This window comes from Cebus imitator, unplaced genomic scaffold (genome assembly GCF_001604975.1).
Source record: "Cebus imitator isolate Cc_AM_T3 unplaced genomic scaffold, Cebus_imitator-1.0 Scaffold17, whole genome shotgun sequence".
NCBI lineage: Eukaryota > Metazoa > Chordata > Mammalia > Primates > Cebidae > Cebus > Cebus imitator.
The window spans coordinates 7,801,855-7,823,464 of record NW_016107332.1 but is presented as its reverse complement, the minus strand read 5'-3'; the positions used below and the strand labels follow the sequence as shown (position 1 = coordinate 7,823,464).

Here is a 21,610-nt window from a genome sequence, read left to right as displayed (position 1 = left end):
AAACTTGATTCTTTCAAGGAAGTTTAAGGAAACACCTTAAAGTTTTAATAAAGGAAGGAAAACATTCTTCACCATGGTAATTAGTCAGTCTTACAAGTCAGGTCAGGATGCTATATATTTGTAAGCCAATTTGGAGTCATGTAACATGACCAAAGATTTACATAAATGGCTAGATATGTAGAAGATATATATTTTTATATTTGCCAAATATTTATCTAAATGATTATGTAAGAATAAGTAAATATAGGCTGGGCATGGTGGCTCACGTCAGTAATCCCAGCACTTTGGGAGGCTGAGACAGGCGGATCACCTGAGTTTGGGAGTATGAGACCAGCCTAAACAACATAGTGAAACCTTGTCTCTACTAAAAATACAAAAATTAGTTGGGCATGGTGGTGCATGCCTGTAATCCCAGCTACTTGGGAAGCTGAGGCAGGAGAACCACTTGAACCCAGGAGGCATAGGTTGCAGTGAGCCTAGATCGCTGCCACTGCACTCCAGCCTGGGCAACAGTGAGAATGAAGCATCTATGTACAATTTAGTCACTGTTATCGTTTTTAATCAGAAATCCTATGATGGGCTATGTAAGACTTATGTTCAAATGATTGAAGCTTATAGCAAATACATTTTTTTAGTTGCAGATAATTAAGAGAGCAGACAGCAAGAACAGCTTTTCAGGCACTTAAATTTTTTTTTCTATGAAAAACTATGGCAAATGAAGCACTATATTTTCACTCAAAATGAAAAACGGTAACTAATTTACCCTAATAAGTACAGCAGTAATCTTAAGAATATTATTTTCAATCATATTAGGCTTGGCTGGCCTAGAGAATAATGTCTTGGAAAAGTACCAATGTTAGAGAAATTCATAGTACAACCCTGACACTCAGCCACAGAATACAATATAGAAACTCTGACAATGTTTCCTAATCACAGTCTCTACAAAAAAATCCTTTTAAAAAAATATGTCAAAGTTGTTTTTTGCTATTGTAAGCAAATTACCGAAATGTCAATTTTAAGTAAATAGGACAGGACTAGAAAATAGTTAAAATTTAAATTTTTTGACACTCTTTTCTTTAGATTAGTAATTAAATGAATAAAGTAATATATTTATATGCATATATGGATATAAATGTAGACAAAGAATACATATGTTTGTGTAGGGGGGAAAATAGCAATTTAAAAAATCTATTTGCCTATTTTGTGTTATATATTTCATATAAATTATATGATTTCAAACAGCCTTTTGAGATATATTAAGCACAATTTACAGGATAGGATAGGAAAAAATCAAAAATATAAAATTAATTGCCCAAGGGGGACCTAGCTATTTAACTTTGCAGTTGAGGTCGAAATCTCAGTCTGACTGGCTTCAAAGATTATGCTCTTTTTCACTACACTGTGCAAGGAAAAGAAGTATGTAGTTAAAAATAAATGAATGCCACAAAACTCTGCCTTTTCTGAGATCAAAATCTGTCTCTACAAATTCTTGTTTAGATTTATGTGAATAAGTCAATTCCGATGGTGGTCTTTCTTATCTTCTGAAAATATTTACTTTTTATATTGTAATGTAGAGTTGTTTTTTAGATTTTCTTTGAAGATGCTTCAGGAAATATATGAGAAAAAAAGGAAAGAAAAGTTGCTACTTAACCTTGCCCTCCAACTCTGTCCTGAGCAAGAATGGAGAGGATTTGTGAAGGCTTCCTGATGTCTAAATTTCTTTATGCTTGGATAATGAACTTTAAATACAACCCCCTCTCTTTGTTACTTGTATTTTGTTTCCAAAAGGGGCATAGAAAGGTGTAGGAAAATATTGTTTCCTTGATACTTTTCTGAAATTTGGCAGCACCCACAGAAACATTTGTTTCCTAACAATAACAGACATTTACCTTCTCCAGTGTTCAGAGCTATGAAATGACAACTGCACGTAAGAACAGAATTGTTAATCAGAATTCCAAGTACAAAAGCTGTCAGTAAAAGGAGTGATTTTTGATGTAGAAGACAGGATTTGACTTTGTTTGTTTAATATGCATGTAGATGTTCCTTCTTCCAAAGATGACATCTTATTTTTATTAATAAATTTAGGTTTTTTTCTGCTGTTCTAGAAGCATGTTTTTAAATTTAATTCCACCTAGGTAAAAAGGGTTTTAGTGTGGAACACAGTGATATCTGTAATGAGAAACTCCACAATCCAGGAATTCTCCTTATTCTGGGGATAAAAGACAGAACAAAGCAGTCGGGAAGTCTGCCCTTATGGGAGCTTACAGTCTAAATGGGAAACAGGTGATAAGCAAAATCAGTAAGCAAATTACATAGAATGTTGGATAGTGGTAAATATATGGAAAGAAAGGAAAAAAGGGAAGGGAATAGGAAGGGCTGGAGGCTGAAATTTTAGAACAGGTGAAGTTTAGAAGAGGTTGGTTTCCTTTTCAGCATCCTGCAACAAAGAAAACTTGCCTCTTCTAAACTTAACCTGTCCTAAAATTTAAAAATCAGATTAAAGACTTAAATTTTAATAACAGATTAAAGATTTAAAAAGAGAAAAAAAGAAAATTTATTGTAAGGCCATTACAGTATTTGTTTTTTATTTAATTAATTAATTAATTAATTAATTTAAGGAGAAACTGGGCCATGGCAAATGTCAACATGGAAGGGGAAACAAGCATACTGAATGGTCACATGGTGACATGGTTTGGCTGTGTCCCCCCACCAAATCTCATCTTGAATTATAACTCCTAGAATTCCCACGTATTGTGGAAGGGACCCGTTGGGAGGTAATTGAATCATGGGAGTGGGTCTTTCCTGTGCTTTTCTTGTGATAGTGAATGAGTCTCATGAGACCTGATGGTTTTAAAAATGGGGGTTTCCCTGCACAAGCTCTCATCTCCTGTCTGCCACAATGTGAGATGTGCCTGTCACCTTCTACCTTGATTGTAAGGTCTCCCCAGTTACATGCAACTGTGAGTCCATTAAACCTCTTTCTTTTGCAAATTGCCTAGTCTCAGATATGTCTTTATCAGCTGCATGAAAGCTGCTGATTTTTTTTTTCAATTAAATTGTATTTAGCTGTTTTACCTGTGGCTCTGTTTGGCTCCTTTCTTCATCTCTACTTCTCTGAGGTGTTGCCCCCTCGCTCCTGGCATAATGGGACAAGGGTTATATTTAGAATCAGAACACCAAGATATGTGTTCCATTTTTCTTTATCATTAGTTGTGTCTTGAGCATGTTGCATCACTATTCTAGTCCTTTTTATTCAATAACCAGTGTATAGCCTTTAAATAATAATATTTTGTAATTTTAGAACACCTATGGGAGCTAAGTGATTGTCTTACACATGGAATTAACCCTAAAGAAGATCAGTCAAGAAGGAAATTTAGAGAAAATGAAAAAAGGACTAAACATTTATCTAAATGAAAACCTACATTTAGAAATTAGAAGAAACAGAGGTTAAGAAAGGTGGAGAAGAACCAGATAATTTTTAAAAATATAAATTCATCCTAAATTTGAAAGAAATTAATAAAAAATATAGTTATAAGAAAGACATAGAAATCAGCAGTCTTCTGAGCAGATATCAAGGTCAGTCACTTAGAAATAAACATTAAAAGTGGTGACAAGATTATCTGAGAATCATTGAGGAAAAACAGGTTTGGAGAGGGAAGGAAGGATGAAGATGAGATGCTGGAGGTGGAGAAGCCAAATTGCAACGAGCCTTAAAGTGAATGGGATTTTCAGACATAACACCCATTACTTTTTGAAAATTTGGTTTAATTTTTTTAAACAGTAATCCTATTTAAACAAACTGTTTACTTTCAGAGAAGACTACAGAATAATGCCAAACAGTATACTTCACAGTCAGATGCCCTGCACAATTAAATAATTGCGACAATGACATTATACATTATCTATGACCCCTAAGATTTTCTCCATAAAATTTTAACTGTGGAAAAACTTCAAATAAGAAGCAGTTGCTCTTTCACGAAAACTTCTGTACCTTTGAAAGGCAATCAAGAGGATTAGGTTACATAATGCCTTTGCCATTATACCCACACTGGTAATCATCTCATTATCTGATCAGGATACATGTGCTCTGTTACTGCCCTCAAGGATATCACTACTTTTAAATGTGAGGAATTGAATGATAATAAGCTTTTATTTCCTTTGAAATTCTACAGCTTCACATGATCAGAAGCTTCAGATTTAAAAGAGAAAGGAAAAAAACTTTTTAATAATTGGATATCTGAGCTAATGGACACTAATTTGAAAGTCAGCTAAAGTAATGCAATAGGAAATGCTCCATTTTTTTTTCCACACAGAAGATCTTTATTGATTAATTCAAGCAGAAAATAGGAGATTCAATTTTTTTCCTCCTGAAATGGATTCTAATTCACAACATTATCATGAAGATCCTCTTGTTTGTGCCTCAGTAAGATCAGGTTTATTTTTCTCACTTATATAAAAAGATGTAGATTTGGACATTGAAAGAAAAACCTCTATAGATTTTTTTTATTTTGGTTACCAGCTTTTGATGTAGCCAAATATTATTTAAATAAAAACTTGAGAACCCTATCTTTTATTTTTATTTTACCATTTCCTAATCCTTTTTGCTATCTCTGCCTTCTTGAGTTGGATGGAATTATGGTATTTTTAGAGCTACAAGAGAACTTAACAGTTATCCAGTTGAGATTCTTACTTTTTATGAAACCCTTTAAGGAATAGATACGTTATGGACACTTTAGTAGAAAAATGTATTCATGCATGCAAAAATAAGATTTGCGTATATTTTCAGTGTTCTCTGAATCTCAAAATAATAACCTTTAACCTTATCCCACCCTGCAGTTTCATAAATAAATAAAGTCACTAAAAGAGTGCTTTTACTCATAACCAACCAATATGTAGCATAGTGGAAATTCAGTTATGTATGCAAAAATGCTATTCAATACACTTTCTACAATGACACCTTGATTCTCTGTGAGCATGTCTCATGCAAAAGTAATTATTCAGTAAGTTTTAGGTGTAACCAGATTGGAGTACACACAAGGGATCGTGATAGATACACAAGAGTTTGGGATAGGTACACAGGAGTTTAGTGGAGAACAGCTTCTGGAGCCAAGCAGACCTGAGCTCCAGGCTCTCACACATACTAGCTGTGAAACCCTGAACTGCAGATTATCTGATGCCAGTGTCCATTTCCTCATCTGTTCATGAGTCATTTCTCTGAAATCTGCCCCCTTGGGTCTTTGCAGAATTAGGCATGGCAATGCTTGTAAGCTGCTTATTAAGGTGCTTGGAACATAAAAGTAAAAATTAGCTCAAAGTAGTAACAAAAGTATCACTATTATTAGATTATACATAATTTAATCTGCAGGATTCCCTACCTTCAAGGTTGATTAGGTTATCTGTGAACTTTTAACAGCCCAACCTGACATTCTGGATCTGCCACTAACAAGACACTTTGACAGGTGTTTTGCCTTCCAATTCTAATATTTACAGGGTTTTAAGTATGGTGTTTAAATACTCTATCTTGGTTTGAGTGTTTAAGGTGAGCATATATGAACAAGCCTGTTTATTTCTTTCCAAGGCCTAAAATTGCAATTTAGGAATCAGTCACCAAGTGGACATTTTTATGGTTTTATGCTGTAACTTTATTACCCATGTATCTCATTTGGATTGATTAATACATTTATTTTCTTGGGAATCAATGCAAAAGGATGTGTACTGTGTAATGTTGAGCTAATAAAATCTTTTACAGATTGTGGTTAGAGTCTAATTTAAATCAAATCCTTCTGTAAATAGAACATGTGTGCAACCTGCCAGTCACCTTAATTAGAAGCCAAACTACTACTAACAGATGGCTATCCTATGCTTGAAAATAGTTAATGAATGTTATGATTAAAGTATTATTCTGAGAAAACACACTGCGTGGACATGAGAACTATTTGGATTGGTTTCAAATCTATCAGAGCGCGTGCTCTGTTTTTTATTAAATGTGTGTCTGAGCATTTAGACAGAATTGCTATCAAGCAAATTGAGGACAGAAAGGTATATAATGTATTATTATGAAAGGAAGCTATCTAGTTTCTCTTGCCCTAGAATTATTCTTCAACAGAGTGTATTATTCGTTGTGTAATGATTCAATCATATATGTTCAATTTAAAATTTGAAATGAACACCTCGAAAATATGATGAAAATGGAAACTCATCCTTCACTCTGAAATATCACAATCTATAGCATGAGTGATTTTATATCTACCTAGCTATGTAAATACAGTTATATATTAATGGTTTTTATATAGTGGTTATCTAGAATTAAGGGGTTATATATGCTTATATATAAATAAATTACCCAAGCCAATAAAGACAGTGAATTCACCAAATCTTAATATGCATTCTTCCCACATAACTCCACCCCACAAAACTTGATAACTTTGGCTGGTACAGTCTGTGATTTAAAAATATTATTCTCTTAGTCTTAAGATAGTCATTAATCACAATCCTCCTTATCTAAGGGGATAACAAATTTAAGAAATATACATAGGAGCTGTACAGGAACTAATATGCAGTACTATCTTTATTTTCCAAAGTATAGGTTTCTAGGTAAAACTGATTTTGAAGAGACAGCTTGACCCAGAAACCATGGGCCTTAATTCATTTATTCAAAAAATGCTTGTATAATTACACCAGCAAGTATTCTGAGCAGTAAGATAGAGCAGTTAAATTCTTATGGAGCTTATATTCTAGTTGGGAAAAGAGAGAATGAAGAAACAATAAACTATGTAGGATATCAAGGAATGATATAAAGTGTGCTAGGAAGGGGACTATCATTTTGAACAGGGTAGTTTGGAAAGTCCTCACAAAGAAGGAGACATTTGGGCAGAGACCTCAATATTTGGGAAACAGCATTCCAGGCAGAGGAAAGTATAAACGCCAAGGCCTTAAAATGACAATATATCAGGCTTTCTACTTCTACCTTCCTGAATTGAATTGCTTTACCTACTGCTGGAGAACCACACCCTGCAATAATATGGCACAAATGTGTATCACAACTCTCCCTCCAATCTAGCTCCTCCATCTTGTTTCATGCTGGGTACACCTCATAAAAAAAATGAGCAGAGAGTGTGTATGTTTTATTAGTTTATTAGTCCATATTCATGCTGCTGATACAGACATACCCAAGACTGGAAAATTTACAAAAGGAAGAGGTTTAATGGACTTACAGTTCCCCATGGCTGGGGAGGCCTCATAATCATGGCAGAAGGCAACAAGAAATAAGTCACATCTTCCATGGGTGGCAGAAGGCAAAAAAAAAAAAAAAAAAGCTTATGCAGGGAAACTTCCATTTTTAAAAACATTAGATCTCATGAGACTCGTTCACTATCATGGTAACAGTACAGGAAAAACCCACACCCATAATTCAATCACCCCCCCACTCAGTTCCTCCCATGACACATGGGAATTGTGGGAGCTACAATTCAAGGTGAGGTTTGGGTGTGGACACAGCCAAGCCATATCGTTCCACTGCTGGCCTCTTCCAAATTCATGTCCTCACATTTCAAAACCAGTCATGCTTTCTCAATAGTTCCCCCAAACTCTGAATTCATTTCCGGACTAACTCAAAAGTCCATAGTCCAAAGTATTATTCGAGATAAGGCAAGTCCTTTCCACCTATGAGCCTGTAAAATCAAAAGCAAGTTAGTTACTTCCTAGACATAATAGGGGTACACACATTGGGTAAATACAGCTGTTCCAAATGGGAGAAATTGGACAAAACAAAAGAGCTACAGGCTCTATGCAAGTTGAAAATCCAGTGGGACAGTCAAGTCTTAAAGCTCCAAAATGATCTCCTTTGACTCCATAACTCACATCCAGGTCATGCTGATACAATGGGTAAGTTCCCATGGTCTTGGGCAGTTCTGCCCTTGTGGTTTAGCAACGTATACCACCCATCCTAGCTGCTTTTACAGACTGGTATTGAATGTCTGTGGTTTTCCAGGTTCATGGTGCAAGCTGTCATTGGTTCTACCATTCTGGGGTCTGCAGGATGGTGGTCCTCTTCTCACAGCTCCACTAGGCAGTCTCCTGGCCCTATGTTTCCCTTCACACTGCCCTTGGAGAAGTTCTCCATAAGGGACCCATCCTTGCAGCAAACTTCTGCCTGGACATCCAGGTGTTTCCTTTCATCCTCTGAAATCTAGGTGGAGGTTCCCAAACCTCAGTTCTTAACTTTCAAGTACCCACAGGCTCAACATCACATAGAAGCTTCCAAGGCTTGGGGTTTGCACCCTCTGAAGCAACAGCCCAAGCTGTACCTTGGCACCTTTCAGCCATGGCTAGAGTGTCTGGAATGCAGGACACCAAGTTCCTAGGCTACACATAGCAGCCGGGGGTAGCGGGGCTGGGGCCCTGGCCACAGAATTATTTTTTCTTCCTAGACCTCTGGGTCTGTGATGAGAGGAGCTGCCGCGAAGACCTCTGACATGCCCTGGAGACATTTTCTCCATTGTCTTGGTAAATTACATTTGGCTCCTTGTTATTATGTAAATTTCTGCAGCAGGCTTGAATTTCTCCTCAGAAAATGGGATTTTCCTTCCTATCATATTGTAAGGCTGCAAAGTATCTGAACTTTCATGCTCTGTTTCCCTTTTAAAACTGCTTATATTTAACAGCAACCCCCAAGTCACCTCTTGAATGCTTTGATGCTTAGAAATTTCTCCCACTAGATACCCTAAATCATCTTTCTTAAGTTCAAAGTTCCACAAATCTCTAGGGCAGGGACAAAATGCCACCCATTTCTTTGCTAAAACATAGAAAGAGTCATCTTTATTCCAGTTCCCTACAAGTCCCTCATCTCCATCTGAGACCACTTCAGCCTGCATTTCATTGTCCATAACATTATCAGCATTCAACAAGTCATTCAAAAAGTCTCTAAGAAGTTCCAAGCTTTCTCATATTTTTCTGTCTTCTTCTGAGTGCTCCAAACTGTTTCAACCTCTGCCTGTTACCCAGTTTCAAAGTTGATTCCACATTTTCAGGTACTTTTTCAGTAGCACCCCACCCCTGGTACAAATTTTCTGTATTTGTCTGTTTTCATGCTGCTGATAAAGGTACATCTGAGACTGGAAAATTTACAAAAGAAAGAAGTTTAATGGGCTTACAGCTCCACATAGTTGTGGAGGCCTCACAATCATGGCAGAAGGCAAAGAGAAGCAAGTTACATCTTACATGGATGGTGGCAAGCAAAAAAAGAGCTTGTGAAGGGAAAATTCCATTTTCAAAACCGTCAGATCTCATGAGACTCATACACTATCACAAGAACAGTGCAGGAAAAGCCTGCCCCCATAATTCAATTGTCTCCCACCAAATTCATCCCATGACACACAGGAATTGTGGGAGTTAAAATTCATTATGAGATTTGAGAGGGGACACAGCCAAACCATATCAATCAGTAATTTGAACATCAAAGAAAAATCAGAGCCGTGATTTGAGGCTATGCTAGAAGAATGTAATTTTCTTCCAAATCACCAAATAAAAAAGAAAAGAATGTCTGTGTTTTGATGGGAATAAGGCAATAGTAGGAAAAGACATAAGAACCAGAAGCGATCCTCCCAAGGAAAGAATTGAATATGATTTTTTTGTACCTCTCTCCAAGTGTGGGGGATGAATAATAAGTGTTTCTGTCTTTTTAAAAAAGTTTGTATTATATGCATTCTCCAGATATTTTAAAGATAATTTACTCTTACATAGTATTTTTTTTCTCTATAATAAGATAATTACTCTTATTATCTTCTCTGTGATGATTTTTCAATCATTTGGGTTACTCAATTATACTGAATTAAAATGTGAATACTGTAGTTCTCTACATAAGGAATGAATTCTTGTCAAAATCTCTGAGAGTCCTCAGTCAATCCCCATCCTTTTTATGAGAAGTTATTTTTCATTTCATTCAGTTCAACTGAAAATTGAGGGGCAAAGTGTGTTGAGCACTGACTTTGGACTTAAAAACTATGAAGAGCCCAATGTGGACAAATTATGTCCTTAGACCAAGCCAGGAAGGAGCCAATGTTGATGGCCACATTTTCTTCTCCATTAAGAATCTGAGTAAGCCAAAGAGAAAGCCAACCTCTTTAGGAAGAGATAGGCAGAGATCATGTATATGTTCATTTTGATAATTTTTTTGTGAAAAAGTAATTGGCATTTCAGAATACCAATTATGTAGTTAACCTATACCTCTAGGGAAACTTACAATTTAGCACATCAAAAGATTTGAACCATTATAAAGTCAATTTCTTATACTAATCACCACAGACTTTGTACAGATAACTTCAGTATAATTCTGAACATCAAAGTCAGTAGATGGGAAATTGAGCTTATTAGACTAATGTAATTAATTAAATCTAGTACTGGAAAAGCATTTACTCTTGTAAAAGGCACTCCAGGCTACCTCTTTATGTGCATATCAGCCCTAGTTTTTGAGATGAGGGTTTTTTTTAAATAAATGAAAGAATTCAAGTGATGTTGAAAATTTCTGTGTACAGCAAATTGTCAAATTAGAAATTAGTCTTGTTCAACTTGTTTTATGGAAATTGAATGATGTTATCTTCCAAAAATTATATTGAAAGTATTTTTTCTAACATCCTTGAGAAATAGCTGGCCTAGCACAATCTGTCAGTCACTTTCTCTCCCTATTCTCTCTATTTTGAGTGAAGCCTATTTATTCCTTGAAGATCACAGGGCTCCCAAACATATCTGAATCTTCCATGCCAGAGAAAATGGGGCCATCAATACCAGCAGATGTCAGGGTCCAAATGACCCTACTTGCTGCCGCCCACAAGAAGACTCATGACTCAGAGGGCTGGGGGAGGTTGACCTTCCTAGTGGCAACTGAGCAAACATTTTTAATTTCGCAGCTGCTAGAGTGTCCCTGAACAGAATGCTGGATGGATTCTCTTAGCACACTCGGATAAACCACCCTAACTGGCTCACAATATATACCCTGCTGAACTACTTCTTGATCAGACAAAACAAGTGCTTATGACAATATGAAAGCAGGGATTCTGAGAAAAATGAGAAAATTAAATTATTGACAGTATTTGAGATACCCAGTTGTGTGCTACAGAATGACAGTTCTGTCAGTGACAGCCCATGTACACTACCGTGGTCTCATAAGATCATAATATTGTATTTTTACTACTCCTTTTCTATGTTTAGATGCACAAATACTTAGGGTTGTGTTAAAATTGCCTGCAGTATTTAGTATAGTAATGTGCAGTAGAGGTTTGTAGCTTAGGACATTCATTCAAGCACACCACACTCATCTGCCTTCCAAAAAGTAGGTCTCAGTGGAGGCACCTGAAAAGGGTCTGAGCAGAGACACCCTCCATCATCTTCCAATATGAAGGCCTCTGAATGGAGGCATTTAAGCTTGGAATGCAGGAATACCTATGAGCTTGGTCAGTAGGGTGGGGGAGGTGCCGAGAGGCTGAGTCCTCCACTGCAACTCCCCCTAGAGGCAGCAATGCACTGGTTGTACACCAAGCTTGAACTGTGCAGGGCAGCTTTTTACCCATTAGCATGGCCAGGTAAAGCCTTTGTAATTTCTATGATCAGGTTTGAAAGATAAGATATAGGGATGTGGCCTAGAGCCAAATTTCTCAATTACAAATAAAAATTACTTGTATTTTTATCTTTGCTTATATCCGTTATGCATGTACCTCTGTGTGTGTGTGTATGTGTGTGTGTGTGTATGTGTATGTGTGTGATTAATTTTCCTGCATTGTGTTAAGTAGGGATCTACCATATGTTATTAAACATAGAACTCTAAGAGTATTAGTTTAATTTACATATCTCTGAGAAAGAAAAGAAAATGTTTCTAATTAAACTATGACTCTCCACTAACTCTAAGATACAGACATTTCAGAATTGGTAAAATATGAGAAGTGGTGTTAGAATCAATGAAATGTAGTAACTTTATCTATTTTATTGCAAGTTAACAATCAATGGTCTTTCTACCACTAATTGAACTCCTCACATTTTTCTCACTTATGTGAATGTTTTCTAAATAAATTACATTTCACATAAACAGGTTTTCTGAACTCTCCATTTTGTTCTATTAGTCTTTCCATCAATTATTCTACTAATAACATCTTATCTCAATTCCCATCTTTTACTTTGATTAGAATTGACAGCATTAGAATATCAATTTTTCTAATAGACACTTACATTGTTCCAATTTTTTGTACTTGCTGGCAACACAAATTTAAATTCATGTAAATTCAATTTTGCATTAAGGTTAAATTTCTGAAGGTGAAATTGTTTATCAAAGTATATACATTTTAATTTTAATGGATATTACCAAATTTTACTCCAGAAATTGGATTAACTTAATGTTCCACCAACTGCACATAGATATATTTGTTTCTCCACACCTTTATTAATACTAAATATAATAAAATGTAAAAATAATTTCTGCTAACCTGGTAGTTTTAAACTAACAACTTATTGTGGCTTTATTTGTACCTTCCTAATCATATGTGAAACAATAGGATCCGGTTTATTCTGCCTTGGCAGGGTGGTCCTGAGAGTGGCAGGTGCCACCCTGTCCTGTGTGGAGGGAGGGCCCGAGGGCCAGTTAAGGCCAATGGTGGGAGAAGCGGGGGGCTGCAGCCCCTGGAATGCAGTGAAGCCAGGCCGAGGCCAGGGGGCAGCTGTGGTAGGCCAGGGCTGGGTGGAAGGCACTGGACTGGGACTGGGCCAGGGCTACAGGGCCGAGGACCCTGGCCACATGGGCACCCCGGAAGGCGGGGCACAGGGTCACATGACACAGAACATGAAACACAGGCACAGTGCTCACAGTAAGCACATGGACAAGTGGGCACAGGGTCACAGGCCAGATGCACACCCAACCATGGCTGGGCCAGACACCCGGGCACAGTGGTGGTGTCACAGACCACAACGGGGACATGGCGTTATGGGACACATGGATTTGAAAGCCACAATGCACAGACCAGACCACAGAGCTCGAGGGACAGGGGAAGGGGCCTTTTGGCACTACAGCACTGGATTCATATGAGACAAGGGTGGTGGGGCACTCCGGAGGTGCCTGGGGTGGTCCCCTTGTGGCCCCTCTAGGCTTAGTCCGTCTTCCACATTTTGTTGAGCAGCTTCACCACCTCATCATAGATGATAAACACTATGGCCACATCCAGGCAGACCCGGCCCAGGCGGGGGACAGTGCCCTTATAGAATGCCTTGAGCCCCTCCTTCCTCAGGATCTGCAAGCCACAGTCCCACGTGTTGCGGTATTTGTGCGCTTCCAGGCCCTGAACCTGAGTCTTAATCACGTCCAGAGGAGTGTTTCCAAAGACACTGGCTGCACCCGAAATAGCTCCGAAGCCTCCAGTGATCAGTGGGTTCATGGGCTTGTTGGGGTTGTCCCCTCGGTACCAGTTGTGCAGGGAGGTCATAAGGGAAAAGCGGATGGCCTGGTTTGAGCCCTGCTTCAGCACAGTGGCCATGAGGTCCTGGTATGTCCCCTTCAGTCCTTGTTCCCACACAATCTCCCTAACCCCGTGGAAGAATCCTCTGTACTTGGGGTTTGGAGAGGTCTGGTCGTGGATGAACTTCACCTTCCCAGCAGCCTCACTGGAGAAGTTCTTGGCAGAACTTCTACCGTTTTATTGGGATCACCGCCTAATAAAAATACTATCATTATTTCCATCATTAAACCCAACATAAACATTCCTAAAATATCAGTACTTGATACTCATATTTCAGGATGTTCATCAATTGCTATCGTCGCAGTATAACAAAAAACAACCATTATACCGCCTAAATAAAAAGCACATCTTGTTAGCATGAGTGCCAATCCACTATCCTTCCCATTGTAGCATTTCACATATCTTGGAGTTTGTTTCTTTGTGTTAAAATTCATTCTAATCACTTTTTATTTCATCAGTCTTTTCCTCGCATAACATTCATTTGATGTCTTCTTAAGAATGGCCACTAAAGCTAATGTAGCTGCCAAAACTACATGGACTCCAGCGGCTGAACTCCTAGACAACTCTTGAGAGGACGAGGCGTTGGTCCATCCCCAACCATATCAAACTGCCACACGACCATGGGTGTGTCACTGACCTAGACCTCACGTACAGTTAGCTGAAGGTCCATGATGATGGAATGGAGATAGGATAGAGAATAGAAGAGGAAATGACTTGGTGAGTGATAGCAAGGGACCAGCAGCATTACACCATGAGGTTTTGGAATGCAAGAGATCACATGGGAGTTGTGCTTATATAACTTTACAAGTGGCTCCTAGGGTGCTGCTGTAGCTTTGAGGTAGCCCATGGCCTTCAACCTCACCCCAAAGCAGTTACTGATGGCAAAGTCAAAATTACCATAGTACAGTAAGTGCATGAAATTTGTCTTAAATTTCAGTGAATATTAGGTTCTTAATATCCTTCAATAGTAACAGAAGCTGAGCAGTCCTCTAATTATGTGGTGCCCTGTGGATTATGGCCATACCTCGTATTTGATATTCCCTCTTATCTGGGAGTGTCTAGTTCTTACCCGGTTGCCAGCCATTATACAGGCTCTTGAGTTTTACATCATTCTGTGGAAATATTAAACAGAACACACTGTTCTATGGTATAACATTTTCTTTTTAATTAAATAAGATGTCTGCCCACCTTAGTGCCTAAGATGAGGCCTATACCTAATGCTGTATTAAACTGATTTATAGTGGACATATGCTCTCTGCAACCCAAAGGGAAACCAGAGCACCAGAGATTGGTAAGTAAGCAGACATGGGCAATAGACATACGTGGATGAATATTCCAAAAAGGAAATATCTGAGTACTGAAAAGAATGACACCTCTTACCTATCACATCATTCCAGCAGATTACCACTATGCTGGAAGCATCATGGACCATCACAGAAGGAACCTGCTATTCCAGCAACCATCAGGGATGTTCCAAGAAAGTTGGCATAAAAGCTTTATAAGCAAACAAACAAACAAAACACACAAAACAGTCATATTTATTCTAAAAGAAATATACAAATCAAGTAGCCCACCACCAAGAAGCAAAGCAAGAAGGTGTGGGAGTAGGGGCTCCTCAAAAGCAATGAGAGCAGTCTCAGGGGATTTGTCACTGTTTCTTACTCTGTCTTATAGAAATGTTTGTTCTAATATAATTTTCACTATGTTGAACTCTCTCAATTATTTAAATTAAAGGGATGTAATTTTAGCTATCTGGCATGTCCCTAAATCTCTGCCTTTTGTCTTACATAAGAATTGAAAATTGCTTGGAGTATAATTCTTAGATCAAACTTCTTTTCTGTAAAAGTTTGTTTTCTTAGCCCACAAGAGAAGCTTGATGCCATTTTCATTCTCTTCCGCCTGTAGGCTTATAAAGTTTTTTCTATATCTGTCATTCAGAAAATTCCCTAGGTACATCTTTCCAAATTAATTCTATTTTGAAGTCAGTGAACTTTTCCTACTTAAGGATTTATATCTTTCTGTTATTCAAGTTTTCTTATATTGCTTGATCATTTCTTCTTGTTCAGCTGCCCTTCTCTCTTTTTAGGAAGCCCTGGATCATTGCCATGTCTCATGTTTTCATCCATGTCTTCGATTATTTTTGCACTGACTTGCCAGAGAAATAATTTAGTTATATCAGTTTTGAGTTTCTTCATTGAAATTTTAAATTTAAACACCACTGATGTGGTTTGGCTGTGTCCCAATCCAAATCTCATCTTTAATTGTAGCTCCCTTAACTCCCAGGTGTTGTGGGAGGGACCCAGTGGGAGATAATTGAATCATGGGGTGTTCTCATGGTAGTGAATAAGTCTCATGAGATCTGATGGTTTTATAAGGGGAAATTCCTTTTGTTTGGTTCTTATCCTCTCTTGTCTGCCATGTAAGACTTGCCTTTTACCTTCTGCCATGATTGTGGGGCCTCACCATCAACATGGAACTGTGAGTCCATTAAACCTCTTTTTCTTTATTAATTACTCAGTCTCAGGTATATCTTTATCAACAGTGTGAAAATGGGCTAATACAGTAAACTGGTACCAGTAGAGTGGGCCACTGCTGTAATTATACCAGAAAATGTGAAAACTGCTTTGGAACTGGGTAACAGGCAGAGGCTGGAACAGTTTGGAGGACTCAGAAGACGACAGAAAAATTTGGAAAAGTTTGGAACTTCCTAGAGACTTGTTGGATGGCTTTGAACAAAATGTGGATAATGTTATGGACAATGAAATCAAGACTGAGGTGGTCTCAGATGGAGATGAGGAACTTTTTGGGATCTGGTGACTCTTTCTATGTTTTAGTAAAGAAACTGGTGACATTTTGCCCCTGCCCTAGAGATTTGTGAAACTTTGAACTTGAGAAAGATGATTTAGAGTACCTGGTGGAAGAAATTTCTAAGGAGCAAAGCATTCAAGAGGTGAATTGGGTGCTATTAAAAACATTCAGTTTTAAAAGAGAAATAGAGCATAACAGATTAGAAAATTTGCAGCCCGATGATACAACAGAAAAGAAAAACCCATTCGAAGTGGAGAAATTTAAGTTTGCTTCAGAAATTTGTATAAGTAACCAGGAGCCAAATGTTAGCTGCCAAGACAATGGGGAAAATATCTCCATGACACATCAGAAGTTTTCATGGCAGCCCCTCCTTGTACCATACACCTGGAAAAGCTGCAGACACTCAACAACAGCCTGTGAAAGCAGCTGGCAGGGAGGTTGTACCCTGCAAAGCCACAGAGATAGAGCTTCCCAAGACCATTGGGATCCACCTGTTACATTGATGTGAGCTGGATATGACACATGAAGTCAAAGGAGATAGTTTTGAAGTTTTAATATTTGACTGCCCCCCTAGATTTTGAATTTTTGCATGGAGCCCATAGCCTTTTTGTTTTGGCCAATTTCTCTCACTTGGAATGGCTGTATTTACCCAAAGCTTGTGTCCCCATTGTATGTAGGAAGTAACTAACTTGTTTTTGATTTTTCAGGTTCACAGGGAGAAGGGACTTGCCTTGTCTCAGATGAGACTGGACTTTTGAGTTAACACTGAAATTAGTTAAGATTTTGGGGAACTGTTAGGAAGGCATGATTGGTTTTGAAATGTTAGGACATGAGATTTGGGAGGGGTTAGGGGTGAAATGATATGATTTGGCTATGTCCCTACTCAAATTTCATCTTGAATTGTAGCTCCCATAATTCCCACATGTTGTGGGAGGAAACCAGTGAAAGATAATTGAATCATGAGATATGATGGTTTTATAAGGGAAAATCCTTTCACTTCGTTCTTATTGTCTCTTGTCTGCCACCAAGTAAGATGTGCCTTTCACCTTCTGCCATGATTGTGAGGCCTCCCCAGCCATGTGACACTGCAAGTCCATTAAACCTCTTTTTCTTGGTAAATTACTGAGTCTTACGTATGTCTTTATCAGCAGCATGAAAACAGACTAATAAAACCATGTTTTCCATTTTATAAAACTCTATTCACTTTGTAGTTTTTTGATTGTTCCATTGTGGTATGAAATCATACAACTTTACAATTCATTCAAGATTTTCTTCTGTTCTAAAACTAAACATTATCTTAATAGGAATCACTGCTTTAATCACTTGGCTTGATCTAAAATTAGTGTGTTCTTATGACCTAATCTTTCTCTTTCTACTCATGCCTTTGGGTAAGGATAATTCCCTCAAACAATTCTAGATATCACTTTAAATTCTCCAGAGAACCTGATCTGAAATCATTGGGAATACAGTATGTGTTTCTTGGCTATTAGGCAGAAAGTGACTCTTCTGGCTCAGCTGAGGTTAATTCTTGCTTAGACCTATTACTTCATATGCCTTTCTAGTAAAAGTGGAGAGAGACAGACTTCTCATAGCTGCACTGAAGAAGAGTTTATTACAACAGTCACTTTCTAATAATACATGATTATAAACACCCTGATTATTTCTACCTTAATTGCACATACAGGGCAGGGCAAAGTCCTTTAGAGACTCTAATCACTGAAGACATAACAATGTGCCTCCTGTTTTCCTCCATACTATATGCAACTAACAGTAAAAAATAAAAACTAGGCAAAAGAGGATGAAGAGATATCACACATCTATAATATGATTTGTCAAGTATCCATTAAAAATTATAGGTTTAGTTTTCTGAGTTGAAAGGGAGGAATAAAATAACAGTTCCCATTTTAAATCCTAAACAAATATTAATAAATAGGTAAAACATAGAAGAAAGGAAGAAAGAAAACATTTATAAATATCCATAGATAATTTCCTCCTGCATTAAATCAAGGAATAAGAGCATGGAAAATAAGAAGGCAGAAGATAAAATAGAAAAGCAGCCCCTCTGGCTCTTACAGTTTAATAAAACTGTGACTGAAATCTAGTGGTTTTATCTATTCCCTTAATTTTATCAAGAAAATATCAAAAGGTTACAGAATTAAAAACAAGAAAATTTATCTGTCATACTAATTAGTATAAGAAGAATTAATTAGTCTATTAAAACAGATTAAATTTGAAACTAAAACCAAAAGTATCTTGTGTTTAGGGGAGAAAATTAAAACAAGTGACTTACAAAAGTTGGAAGTAAAATAGTAGGCAATTATATAATAAGTAAATGCAATTAAAAATCGTAAAATTGTCATATTGGTATTAGCCAAGGGAGAAATTGAAGCAAAAAGCATTAAATTTGTGAAGTGACAACTTAATTAATAATAAATTGCAAAATTCACAAAGAAGACTGTGACTATTTAATCGTCTGATTGTATAAACTCTAAATGTATAAAACATATTTCAGGAAATGTAACATAAAATACAAAGCCTATTATTATTATTATTATTTAATTTTATTGCATTTTAGGTTTTGGGGTACATGTGAAGCACATGCAAGATTGTTGCATAGGCACACACATGGCAGTGTGATCTGCTGCCTTCCTCCCCATCACCCACATCTAGCACTTCTCCCCAAGCTATATCTTCCCAACTCCCCTCCCCCACTGTCCCTCCCCTATTTCCCCCCAACAGACCCCAGTGGGTAGTGCTCCCCTCCCTGTGTCCGTGTGTTCTCATTGTTCAACACCCACCTATGAGTGAGAGCATGTGGTGTTTAATTTTCTGCTCTTGTGTCAGTTTGCTGAGAATGATGGCTTCCAGGTTCATCCATGTCCCTACAAAGGACACAAACTCATTGTTTTTCATGGCTGCATAATATTCCAGGGTGTATATGTGCCACATTTTCCCTGTCCAGTCTATCATCGATGGGCATTTGGGTTGGTTCCAGATCATTGCTATTGTAAACAGTGCTGCAATGAATATTCGTGTGCACCTTATAGTAGAATGTTTTATAATCCTTTGGATATATACCCAGTAATGGTATTGCTGGGTCAAATGGAATTTCTATTTCTAGGTCCTTGAGGAATCACCACACTGTCTTCCACAATGGTTGAACTAATTTTCACTCCCATCAACAGTGTAAAAATATTACTATTTCTCCATATCCTCTCCAACATCTGTTGTCTCCAGATTTTTTAATGATCGCCGTTCTAACCGGCGTGAGATGGTATCTCAATGTAGTTTTGATTTGCATTTCTCTGATGACCAGTGATGATGAGCATTTTTTCATATGCTTGTTGGCCTCATGTATGTCTTCTTCTGTAAAGTATCTGTTCATATCCTTTGCCCACTTTTGAATGGGCTTGTTTGTTTTTTTCTTGTAAATCTGTTTTAGTTCTTCGTAAATTCTGGATATCAGCCCTTTGTCAGATGGGTAAACTGCAAAAATTTTTTCCCATTCTGTTGGTTGCCATTTCACTCTAATGACTGTTTCTTTTGCTGTGCAGAAGCTGTGGAGTTTGATTAGGTCCCATTTGTCTATTTTGGCTTTTGTTGCCAATGCTTTTTGTGTTTTGGTCATGAAGTCCTTTCCTACGCCTATGTCCTGAATGGTTTTGCCTAGATTTTCTTCTAGGGTTTTTATGGTGTTAGGTCTTATGTTTAAGTCTTTAATCCATCTGGAGTTAATTTTAGTGTAAGATGTCAAGAAGGGGTCCAGTTTCTGCTTTCTGCACATTGCTAGCCAGTTTTCCCAACACCATTTATTAAACAGGGAATCCTTTCCCCATTGCTTGTTTTAGTCAGGTTTGTCAAAGATCAGATGGTTGTAGATATGTTGTGTTGCTTCTGAGGCCTCTGTTCTGTTCCGCTGGTCTGTTTCTCTGTTTTGGTACCAGTACCATGCTGTTTTGATTACTATAGCCTTGTAGTATAGTTTGAACTCCAGTAGTGTGATGCCTCCCACTTTGTTCTTTTTGCTTAAAATTGACTTGGCTATGAGGGCTCTATTTTTGGTTCCATATGAAGTTTAAGGTGTTTTTTTCCAGTTCTATGAAGAAGGTCATTGGTAGCTTGATGGGGATAGCATTGAATCTGTAATTGGGCAGTTTGGCCATTTTCACGATATTGATTCTTCCTAACTGGGAACATGGAATGTTTTTCCATCTGTTTATGTCCTCTCTTATTTCGTTGAACAGTGTCTGTAGCTCTCCTTGAAGAGGTCCTTTACGTTCCTTGTTAGTTGTATTCCTAGGTATTTTATTCTCTTTGTGGCAATTGTGAATGGCAGTTCATTCTTGATATGGCTCTCTTTAATTCTGTTATTGGTGTATAGGAATGCATGTGATTTTTGCACATTGATTTTTGTATCCTGACACTTTGCTGAAGTTGCTTATCAGTTTCAGGAGATTTTGGGCTGAGACGATGAGGTCTTCTAAAGATACAATCATGTCGTCTGCAAATAGAGACAATTTGGCTTCCTCCTTTCTTATTTGAATACACTTTATTTCTTTTTCTTGCCTGATTGCTCTGGCTAGAACTTCCAGTACTATATTGAATAGGAGTGGTGAGAGATAGCATCCTTGTCTAGTGCCAGATTTCAAAGAGAATGCTTCCAGTTTTAGCCCATTCAGTATGATATTGGCTGTTGGTTTGTCGTAAATAGCTTTTATTATTTTGAAATGCGTTCCGTCAATATGTAACTTATTGAGGGTTTTCAGCATAAAGGGCTGTTGAATTTTGTCAAAGGCCTTCTCTGCATCAATTGAGATAATCATGTGGTTTTTGTCTTTGGTTCTGTTTATGTAGTGTATTACGTTTATAGACTTGTGTATGTTGAACCAGCCTTGCATCCCTGGGATGAAGCCTACTTGATCATCGTGGATTAGCTCTTTCATGCACTGTTGCAATTGGCTTGACAGTATTTTATTGAAGATTTTTGCATCTATGTTCATCATGGGTATTGGCCTGGAGTTTTCTTTTCTTGTTGAGTCTCTGCCGGGTTTTGGTATCAGGATGATATTGGTCTCATAAAATGATTCGGGAAGGATTCCCTCTTTTGGTATTGTTTGGAATAGTTTCACAAGGAATGGCACCAGCTCCTCTTTGTATGTCTGGTAGAACTCAGCTGTGAACCCGTTTGGACCTGGGCTTTTTTTGGGTGGTAGGCTCTTAATTGCTGCCTCAACTTCAGACCTTGTTATGGGTCTGTTCAGGGTTTCGGCTTCTTCCTGGTTTAGGCTTGGCAGGAGGCAAGTATCCAG

General features: G+C 37.7%; 1 protein-coding gene across 1 annotated transcript; it reads right to left on the bottom strand.

Moving 5' to 3' along the window:
• Positions 1–12,530: 12,530 nt before the first annotated feature.
• LOC108289322 (tricarboxylate transport protein, mitochondrial-like) lies at positions 12,531–14,115 on the bottom strand. The gene is made up of 2 exons (XM_037732333.1): positions 14,027–14,115; positions 12,531–13,662 (listed from the first exon to the last, which is right to left on the bottom strand). Exons 1-2 carry the CDS (start codon positions 14,113–14,115, stop codon positions 13,128–13,130), a joined length of 624 nt encoding a protein of 207 aa, XP_037588261.1. The 3' UTR covers positions 12,531–13,127.
• Positions 14,116–21,610: the final 7,495 nt, after the last annotated feature.